Here is an 11,009-nt window from a genome sequence, read left to right as displayed (position 1 = left end):
TATGTTTTTAAATACCTTAGTATATGCAACTGACATAGAGTCTTCAGTCCATTATCACTCAGCCACTGTCACTCAGATCCAGCTCTCTCAGGACACAGTTTGGGGATTGTAGAGCTGATGACAAACTCTCACAACACTGTTCATTAAGATTACAGCCAGAAAAACTAGAGGAGATGAAATAACATAAAACATAAAATTAAAAATAATGACATAACATGCATGCAAAGAAATTTGTCCTCAGGAACCTGGAAGTAAATTTTGTAATATTTGTAAAAAAAAAAAAAAAAACAATAAGATGAACTCCTGAATGCGTGGAGATGATCTGATAATTTTATCATTCATGTTCATTAAGATCAGAGATCAGACAAGCTCCTGAATGTTTCTTCAGCTACTGCTCTGCTGTGCTTCAAATATTTACATATGGAAAAAGGTAGCAATGTTTTGAAATATGAATCTAAAAGGACCCTCTCCACACATCTGTCACTTTACTGATTGTTAACTGCATCTAGTTAGGGGGCCATAACATGAGGAATCAAATGTCTTTGGTAATTTGATATATATATATAATCTCACTGTATTCTATAAATACTGTGAGTTTCAGGCCTCAAAAATTCCTCTCACTGTAAAAAGATCATTTGACAAAACTAAGCTGCCAAAACTACTCTTTTCTTTTCTACTTTTTCTACCCTGTGATGCTGCACTTCAACACCTGCTTTACCTGATAAGTTTTAATAAGCCTCCAGCAGCGGTAAGCAGTGAGTTAATGAAAGGTTTAAAAAGTTTTAAAGGTCTACTTCAGCAGTCTAACAGTGCCTGTCAATGTCAAAATAATTGAGATGGCAAATCAACTCTAAGTAGGCAAGGTTTACTATTCACAGAAGCAGAAAGTGAATTCCAGCATGAAGCATCATTTTTACATTGAAAGAGAGGTAAAATGGAAGTTGGAAATCATTTAATATTATTCAACCGATTTACAATAGAAATGACAGCTATATTTAGCGATCCAAACTACTCAACATTTTCCTTAAATATGCATCGATTCACTACAGGAGACCTTTATTCACCCCCCTTTAGTCACCCACCTTTATTCACGTTTTTATTATGGATGGATGTGCTTTATTGGACTGTTGAACAAAAACACCAACCCACTGCCATTATAAAGCTTGGAAGAGCCAGGACATTTTTTAATATAACTCTGATTGGATTTGTCTGAAAGAAGAACGTCATATACACCTAGGATGCATTGAGTGTGTGTAAATCATGGGCTAATTTTAATTTTTGGGTGAGCAAATCCTTTAAAATAATGAAAAAAAAGTCATGACCCCTTTATTACTCTAAGCATGTTATTCAGAAGAAAACCTCTCATTTAGGACATGTTTCCCTTTTAAGGCACTAAATTCATTGTTTGACAAGATTCTTCATTTTCTAATAATTTAACACTCACAGAGCTTTTCTGCAGTTGATCACAGCTGGTATCAGTCTTCTTCTCCCCTCATCTGATGTGTTGTATTTCTTGAGGTCCAGCTCATCCAGCACTTTCTCTGACATCTGAAGCATGTAAGCGATTGTTGAGCAGTGAGCAGGAGAGAGTTTCTTCTCTGAGTGTTTGTCTGATTTCACAAACTCCTGAATCTCTCTGGACAGAGTCTGATCTTTCACTTCCAGCAGACAGAGGAACAGATTGATGGATTTATCAGCTGAGAGATGCATTTTAAGTTGTTTGTGTCTGTCATTAATTTCATCTACATACAGTCCTTCATTATCATCAAGACTCTTAATCTTGTATTTAATGTGCTGTGTGGTTTCTCTGATGTTCTCTAAGCTGTTCACTGTGTGTGTCAGTAGATCCTGTAAGAGTCTCTGATTGGACTCCAGTGAGACGCCCAGCAGGAACCGCAGGAACAGATCCAGACGTCCATTCTCACTCTGGAGTGCTTTATTAATTACTCTTTTATACAAATTATGCAGTGAATCAAAACATGCATCTGTAGTGCTGCTAATGTGGTTGTAAAACACATGGAAAGCAGCAAGAAACTCCTGAAAGCTTAGATGGATAAAACTGTAGACTTTCCTCTGATGAATCACAGATTCCTCCTTAAAGATCTCAGTGCAAATCCCAGAATACACTGAGGCATCAGTGACGTCTATGCCGCTCTCAATCAGGTCCTTCTCATAGAACATCACATTGCCCTTCATCAGCTGTTTGAAAGCCACTTCAGCAAGTTTCACAATCACTTCTCTGTTGGACTGCAGGAGTTTCTCTGGATCTCTCTCTTCATACTTCTGATTCCTCATGTTGATCTGAATCAGCAGGAAGTGGATGTACATTTCAGTCAGAGTTTGAGGGATTTCTGCACTCACATCTTCTTCCAGGAGCTTCTGAATCACAGTGGATGAGATCCAGCAGAAGACAGGGATGCGGCACATGATGTGGAGGCTTCTTGCTCTTCTGATGTGTGAGATGATTCTGCTGGCTTGATCCTGGTCACTGATTCTCTTCCTGAAATATTCCTCCTTCTGAGACTCAGGGAATCCCTGAATTTCTGTCAGACGGTTGATGTATTTGGAGGGGATCTGATTGGCTGCTGCTGGTCTGGAGGTGATCCAGATGAGAGCGGAGGGAAGCAGCTCTCCTTTCATGAGGTTTGACATCAACACACCCACTGATGAAGTCTCAGTCACATCACAAACTTTCTGATCATCTGAAAACATCAGAGTGATTCTACTTTCATCCAGACCATCAAAGATGAACACAACTTTACACTCTTCATAAATCTTTGAGTCCAGATCTTGAAGTTCAGGATGAAAGTCCAGCAGAAGTCTGTGAAGACTGTACTGATGATCTCGGATCAGCTCTCGAAATGGAAGCACAAACATGAAATCTACATCCTGATTGTCTTTTCCTTCAGCCCAGTCCAGAATGAACTTCTGCACAGAGACGGTTTTTCCGATTCCAGCGATGCCTTTAGTAAGAACAGTCTTGATTTGGTATTTCTTCTTCTTTTTTTTATATCCTGGTTCAGGTGAGGATTTAAAGATGTCATTGCAGTCGGTTGGAGTGTCTGGTGAGTGTTTTGTTCTGGCTGTTTTCTCCATCTGTAAAACCTCATGTTCTTCATTCACTCCTTCACTCTCTCCCTCTATGATGTAGAGCTGTGTGTAGATCCTGTTCAGGAGGGTTTCATTCTCCTGGAGATTCAGTCCCTCAAATAGTCTCTCATACTTGTTCTTCATGCTGGTTTTGTGCTGGTCTTTGACTCTTTGTAGTTCATCATTTACTGCTTGAGGAGAATCCTGCTGCAGGTCTCCAGCCTGACCATCTTTAAACACTCTGCAGAAACATTAAAAAAAAAGGTTTAATATATGAATAAAATTAAAATGTTAATCACATATTAAATCAATACAGATGTTACAGATGTTGTATTTTCCTGTATAATTAATGTTGTACACTTCAATTTCAGGTTAAAATGTAAAATTTAAAGTAAAAACAAATGTGCATATTTATACTGTATCCAGTGTAGACAGGACTGGTGATTACAATGGGTTCTATTCGGTTTTGACGTGACACTTGCACTCTGTCTACATGCCAGTGAGCAGGGCCTATGGTGAGATGAAGTATAATAAGGCTGTCAAACTCAGTTCCTGGAGGGCCACAGCCCTGCAGAATTTATATCTAACACTAATCAAACACACCTGATCCAGCAAGCTTATTTGCAGACGTTTTAAGATATGAAACTTGCAGGATGACCACGTTTAAATCACAATGTTTCTGCTCCTCTGTTTGTGATCAGATTAGGGATGTAATGAATTCTCTCATCTCACAATGCAATACAATTTACAATACTGATTTCACAATATGATTTACTATTTTTGAGATTTAAGACAAACTGTAAATGAAAAAAAATCATTGTCATTATTTCAAATAATAAAATGCTGCACATTTTTGATTGTATAACTTGAAAATTAGCAAAAAAAAAAGGTCTGAATTTAATTTTGTGAAACTATGCTACACACAACATATCTAAACAAAACAATAACATCAGACAGGCTGAATAAGATGCAAATTCAGTTTCTAACAGCAGGTGGTGCTTAAAACTGCCACAATATAGCATTTTCTTAGTTACCGCTGTAAACAAAGTAGTAAGTTTGTGCTTACAAACACTATTTTAATATGTATTATACAGAGGGCAAGAAAAAAAATAGCATCTAAACCTTTTTGAGGACAGCTGGTTTCTCTCAGAGATAAATTTATATAAACCCCAATATATTCATAATATAACCCCCAACCCCAACTGTATTCTGATTTGTTCAACATCTCAAACAACTTGAATTGTCACTTTTTTTCATTTTCACTGTCCCTGCATGCTTTACATGCCTAGATCAGATCATTTTAAACCATTTTAAACGTTTGCATGTCCTGACCAGTGTACTGTAATTACCACACAGACCAGCTGTTAATAATCTGACTGTCATGGACTATGTGACTTCACCTCTTCTGTGATTTTTTTTTTATTTTTTTGCGACTAAACGACTATAAAATTTGGATTGAAGCAGTTGACTATTAGGGGGCAGCCCTAATCAAAAGAGACACTGTCATTGGTTTCAAGGTAGCCAACTACTCTAACTACTGTAGACATGTTAAATAATACTGTTTGAATGAACTATATAAAAGTGCCTGAACAGGGTGCAGGTTCATTTTGTATATTACAAGAGAGTTCATGGGTAAAAGTACACCCTGATATGTATGAATAAAAAGGTCAACTAAACAATTCTAGTTACAATTCAAATAATAAGCATAATTCCCATTTCCACTTCCATTTCCATGTCTAAAAGCACAAACATAACATTTGAAAAGTTACTGGAAACAGTATATTCACAATTTCAAACAATAACAATATTACATAAAAATTTGTTATAGCTAACATATGTAGGGGTAAGATTACCCTAAGAACAATGCTGATTTAGTTTTAAATTGTAGCATATTTGGATAGTAGTTAAACCAGCCTCAGACTTATTCAGGCTGGTCAAGTTAAAAAAAAATTCTGTATGCAGGTTGATTACATTTCATGTTTGTGACTTTAAGTTGCATATGGGCTTATACAGTGCCCTCCACTAATATTGGCACCCTAGGTAAATATGAGCAAAGACGGCTATGAAAATAATTCTGCTTTGTTTATCTTTATGATCTTACATTCAAAAAATTCACAAAATGCTAACCTTTCATTGAAGTAAAACAATTAAAATTGGGGGGAAACTTACATTATGAAATAAATGTTTTTCTCATATGCATGTTGGGCACAATTATTAGCACCCTTTGAAATTATAATGAGTAAAATATCTCTGAAGTATATTCCCATTCATATTTGCATTTATTTAGCACACTAGAATGACTAGGAGTATGATTTTGGTATTTTTTTTTTTGGCCAGCAATAACTTCCTGTTTCACAGGATTATAAATATGAGGAGCACAAAGGCCATATTTCCTTAATCATCCATCACAAGAAATAAAACCAAATAATATAGTTCTGATGTGCAGAAAAAGATTGTTGAGCTTCACAAAAAAGAAAGTGGCTGTAAGAAAAGAGCTAAGGGATTGAAAATCCCAATTTCCATCATTAGGACAATAATTAAGAATTCCAATCAACTAATGATGTTACAAATCTGCCTGGAAAAGGATGTGTGTCTGTATCGTCCTAATGCGTGGTGAGGAGGAGAGTTTAAGTGTCCAAAGACTCTCCAAGGATCACAGTAGGAGAATTGCAGAGATTAGTTGAGTCTTGGGGTCAAAAGACTAAAAAAAAAATTCAAACAGCCCCTACGTCACCACATGTTGTTCAGGAGCGTTTTAAGAAAAATCCTCCTTGCTCATCCAAAAAACTCCAGCATATTCAGTTGCCAGACACAACTTGAATTTCAAATGGAACTGGCTTCTGTGGTCAGATGAAACTAAAAAAAAGAGTTTTCTGGCAGCAAACACTCAAGACAGGTTTGGTGCACAAAGTACCCCATGCCCACGGTTAAATACACTGCTGGATCTTTAATGTTGTGGTCTTATTTTCCTGCCAGAGGTCCTGGACATCTTGTTCGGATACATGGCATCATGGATTCTAACAAATACCGACAGATAAAAAATGTAAACCTGACTGTATCTGTTAGAAGTTCTATAATGAGCTGTGGTTGGATCTTCCATCAGGACAGTGATCCAAATCAAACATTAAAATCAACACAAAAATGTGTCCCTGAGCATAAAATGAAGCTTCTGCTATGGCCGTCCCAGTTGCCTGACCTGAACCCTATAGAAAATGCATGAGGTGAACTAAAGAGAAGAAGCACCAGCGTGGAGCTGGAAACTGAAGGATCTGAAGAGTTTTCTGTATGAAGGAATGGTCTCTGATCTCTTGTCAGGTGTTCTCCAAACTCTTCAGGCATTAAAGGAGAAAACTCAGAGCTGTTATCTTGAATAAAGGACGTTGCAATAACTGGGTGGCAATAATTGTGGTCAACATGAACTACAGAAAAACATTTATTTCATGAGATTTCCCCCCCCTGCTTTCCATGGTTTTACTTAAATGATAGGTTAGAATATTGTGAATTTTTTGAACGAAATATTAAAAAGATATACAATGCAGATTTATTCTCACAGCCACCTTTGCTCATATTTACCAAGGGTGCCAATATTAGTGGAGGCCACTGTATATGATAACATGCTCAACATTCACACACATAGTTATCTGTATGTTTATTGTACCTGTTTTGTTCCTTGTGATGATTGTGCTTGTTTTTTATTTGGTTGTTTTGATTTTATGTAAAAGCCTAACCAGTGACAAGGGCTGCAAACTAGCTTTATACTTTATGCCCTATGTACACGGAATTGGTTGTCTGTGTGTAACAATGCCTAGTTTTTATCCCTTATAAATAAACAAACAGTCAAAATAAATAAATATGTGCAGGATGATGATGATGTGTCAGCCAGTGTGTGATTAAAGCAAAGAATTAGAAACATTTGCTAATTTAGTTGTTATAGCACAAAACGCTAAATATTCAAAGAAGTGTAAGACAACCTCCTACCTGGGGTACACTCTTAAAAATTGTTTTAAAAGGTTTTAAAGTTGCTTTAAAAGGTTCTTCACAGTGATGCCATAGAAGAACCATTTTTGGTTCCACAAAGAACCATTCAGTCAAAGGTTCCTTAAAGAACCATCTCTTTCTTACCTTTTTATAATCTGAGGAACCTTCTTTCGCCACAGATGTTAAAGGTTCTTTATGGAACCATTTAGACAAAAAAGGTTCTTCTATTGCATCGTGAAGCACCTTTATTTTTAAGAGTGTAAGAATATAATATAATTCTTCTTCTTATTCATATATTTATAAAACACTAAATCAGCTATTATATTTAAAATGTTATTTTGACAATTAAATTGAATAATTGAATAACTGATGACAGACAGAGCAGAACGCAGAATTCCTGTAAAACATGTTCATCTGAAATGTAAAATTATTCTGTGACTTATACAAAGGCACATTAATATTAACAATTAAGGGACACCAGGAATATAATAATGACATTTATTAACAACTTATTTCATATTTTCTCTAAACCTGCTTGTATATTAAGACATGCACCTGCAATTCTGGCCAAATTAAGGATACATTGTGTGTGAATTTGCACATTATAATTTAGGCATCATTAATGATCCCTTGTGTTTAATAATAAAAAAAGATTGATTAGTGAAATGAAAGAATGACTTGAGAATAATGAGAATAATTACTGTCTCTAATTGTTTGTTTAGTTAACAGTACTGCATGATTTTTGAATCCCATTCTCAGTCCGTCTATATGATGAAACAGTGAATGCCAAAGACCATCATCTCTGTGTGAACTGGTAATTTTGTCTAAATCTGAGTATCAAACAACTTCTTGAGTGAACATATGAGCACTGAAATAAATAAGATGTTCAACTGTTTCCCAAACTGATACTAAGCTGCTCTGAAAATGCTGAGTCATGAGCAGTATCTTTTAACTCTAACATACAGTACATGCACACTATATTTAATAAAAAAAACAGCCTTTCACAATTCACTAATCACACTCAGCCATCTGACAATGGGATCAATCATTTGTAAATGATTAGATCCCTGCATTAATAAAGTAGTAGTAGTTGTGTGTCTCACCTGAAGTCAGAGGTCACTGGATCATCACTGAAATTAAAAGGAGGAGGAGTCCTGGACTTGTCACTCTTCAGAGACACACAGCTGTGATCAGGAGATGAAGATCTCTCACTGCTCTCTCTGTTCTCCATAATGACAAACTGACAAATATGACCTGCATATGGAAACACAAGAGAACAAATAACATAAAATTACATAACATTCTGACTATTCCAGTAAAAACAAACAACACACACAATGACATTCTAGACAATTCTGTGCTTCCAACCTTGTTGAAGCAGTTTGTGGAGGATCCTTTTGTGCACCAAAATGGCAAAGCCATGAAGTAAATGGCACTAAATCTATGTAGTGATTCATATGTCAGGATTCACCACAGTATAGTAAGTGAAAAGAGACTAAGTGAGAGCGAAAGAGAAACTGGATGAGAGCTGCTTTAAATATTTAACATTTGAATATTGCACGCTAATGCATCCATCTGACTGTAAGTCTTTCACTTTTCCCTTCTCAAAGATTATCACATTAAACTTGGAATGTTATCTGACATCATTTATTTATCTTGCCTGTATGCTAAAATACCACAGAATAGCCACTTTAATATGGCTGTGTGCATATCACTCAGTGGTGCAGCAAATGGCTGGTCCTGATGTCCACTATGAAGAACAGACCCACTAAATTTATTTATTACAATACTGATGGTTCAATATTAAAATTAATGTAATTGTGTTCAAATTAATACTGACTGTAACATTTGAAATTATTTGTGATACAAAAGACGTTTGTTTATGATTATGATAATGCAATAAAATATGATGAAATCTAATACCAGTTTGTAATATAAAGCAGAAAAATGGACTGTTTTTGTGCAGCTAAAATGACTTTAAATGAATGACACCGGAAACCTCATACATTCAAGTTACAAATGGCCACACAGTTTTGACATTAAACATAAGGTTTGTGTATTGTAATCTGTTTAGTATATAGCTTGGGCCTACTATGAACAAATTTAGGATATGTTGACACTGCACATGACATGAAAGAAACAAGATACACAGGGTTATTGATGTACAGACCATTATAAAGTCTTCTGTGTTTTAGTATGCAAAAGTACCCATATTATTCACAAGCTGATAGTTTCATCTGAATACATTGTATGACACTTGAATGACATCTTTGTCAAAATGTTGCTCCTCCATATAATATGCAACATCATAGCCATAAACCATAGTCTTTTGATGAAGACATTTGCTAAAATAAAGTTCATCAAAAACACTGTCTTTGCAGAAATGCAAGGCAACTGGAATAATTTTATGTGACACTGATGCCTGCTGGTTGGCTGGTTTTAGCTGGTCATAGCTGGCCCGCAGGCTGGTTTTAAAGGGGTTTGGCCAGGCTTGGAGACCAGCTAAAACCAGCTATTTCCAGAATAAACCAGCCAACCAGCATAGGTGTTTGTTTGTATTTTTTCAGCAAGGATGTCAACTCCAAATTTGCTTTGCAAAATTTCAAAAGGGGGTACTTCACCACAAGGAATTCAGGAAATTCATGATAATAGGAAAACAACAACAACAAACTATACAGGCATGTAAGATAACAGACATCATATTGTGTCAAAATTTTACTTCAGAACTTTTATTTCATGTTTTGAAACAAACTAGATACTTTATATAGAAACATGCCTTTTGCATAGCACAATACTTTAATTAATATACTGCCCCATTCACACACACACACTCTATAAATCAAACAATTTAACGATATGATATGATATCATGATATGACATATCATACAATGATTAAAACGTCTTCATCGAAAGCATCAGTGATTTATAAAGTAGGTTATTTTGACCAGAAAATGTCAATCTAGTGTCGTATAATGTTATGAGATGAGAATCAGGTGTTGACAGAATCCGCAGCAGATCATTCAGGTATGGCGAAAAGTCACAACTTTACATGAACACCAGTTAAACCGTAAAAAATAAAATTGCCTATAAACTATGTTATCACCAAACCTGAACGCCCACCCGTGCATATTTTAAACTGTAAAGAATCCATAAATTAAGCTAAACTAAAAGCAGAATCGCTAAAGCTCGATATTATTACATGCCACTTAATTTCTGACAATATTGTCGACAACGAGTTTAGTAGCCTATGACAACAACGCGAATATGAAACATCGTACAATAATATGACATGATATCAAAAGCTATAACTGAACTTACTGCAGTGTGGTATGTGTGTCAGTTAAGTCTTCTGTACACCTATTGAAGCTTTACTTTCGGTTTCGACACAGTGACGGATGTTCAAGAGGACTCAGGTGTCAACAACACATAAACCCCACCCATTTGCCTTCTTTCATTTTTCCAAGTACATAAAACTACAGCCCGGGATCTCCAAAATGGGGCGGGAACCACTGATCTATAATAGAGAACTGGATTGCTCATGACGTCATAGAAATGAAGCCACTGCGCCGCCATATTGCTATTCCCTAGTGCTCACAAACATTCTATTGAATGAATAGGAAATAATACGACTTCAATGTGAAAACATCACCTAACAGGTCAGCGTTTTCATATGTGACGTCTCACTGTACATTCTCACAACACAAACGTCCTAAGCATGTAAACTGTTATTGTTTAATTTCAGTCCTTCCTTATTAAAAATATACATTACAGTAGTCAAACATCGGACGTTCACTATGTTTACAAATGACAAAATGCACATTCTGAGTCTTTAAAGAAAGATTTCTGCTTTTTATACATATAATTTGCCTTGCGCAACTAATAATTGCTTGTGCTGTTTTGTTATAGTAGTTTTTATTCGTAACGTTAAGACTAAAACATG

General features: G+C 35.8%; 1 protein-coding gene across 1 annotated transcript; it reads right to left on the bottom strand.

Moving 5' to 3' along the window:
- Positions 1-43: 43 nt before the first annotated feature.
- On the bottom strand, positions 44-10,435 carry LOC127163939 (protein NLRC3-like). The gene is made up of 4 exons (XM_051107516.1): positions 10,388-10,435; positions 8,172-8,322; positions 1,445-3,331; positions 44-164 (listed from the first exon to the last, which is right to left on the bottom strand). The coding sequence occupies exons 2-4, from the start codon at positions 8,297-8,299 to the stop codon at positions 59-61; spliced, it is 2,121 nt and encodes a 706-aa protein (XP_050963473.1). The 5' UTR covers positions 8,300-8,322; positions 10,388-10,435; the 3' UTR covers positions 44-58.
- Between the last annotated feature and the right edge of the window lie 574 nt (positions 10,436-11,009).

The sequence above is a fragment of the Labeo rohita genome, chromosome 1 (assembly GCF_022985175.1).
Source record: "Labeo rohita strain BAU-BD-2019 chromosome 1, IGBB_LRoh.1.0, whole genome shotgun sequence".
NCBI lineage: Eukaryota > Metazoa > Chordata > Actinopteri > Cypriniformes > Cyprinidae > Labeo > Labeo rohita.
The sequence above is the reverse complement of the archived record's forward strand: the minus strand, read 5'-3'. Positions and strand labels throughout refer to the sequence as shown.

Excerpts from the sequence above, each read along its gene's own strand:
- LOC127163939 (XM_051107516.1), bottom strand. The coding sequence starts at position 8,299 with ATGGAGAACAGAGAGAGCAGTGAGAGATCTTCATCTCCTGATCACAGC. Across the intron at positions 3,332-8,171 it reads CCAGTGACCTCTGACTTCAG|AGTGTTTAAAGATGGTCAGG; the intron begins GTGAGACACACA and ends ATGTTTCTGCAG. Across the intron at positions 165-1,444 it reads ATCAACTGCAGAAAAGCTCT|TTTTTCTGGCTGTAATCTTA; the intron begins GTGAGTGTTAAA and ends CATCTCCTCTAG.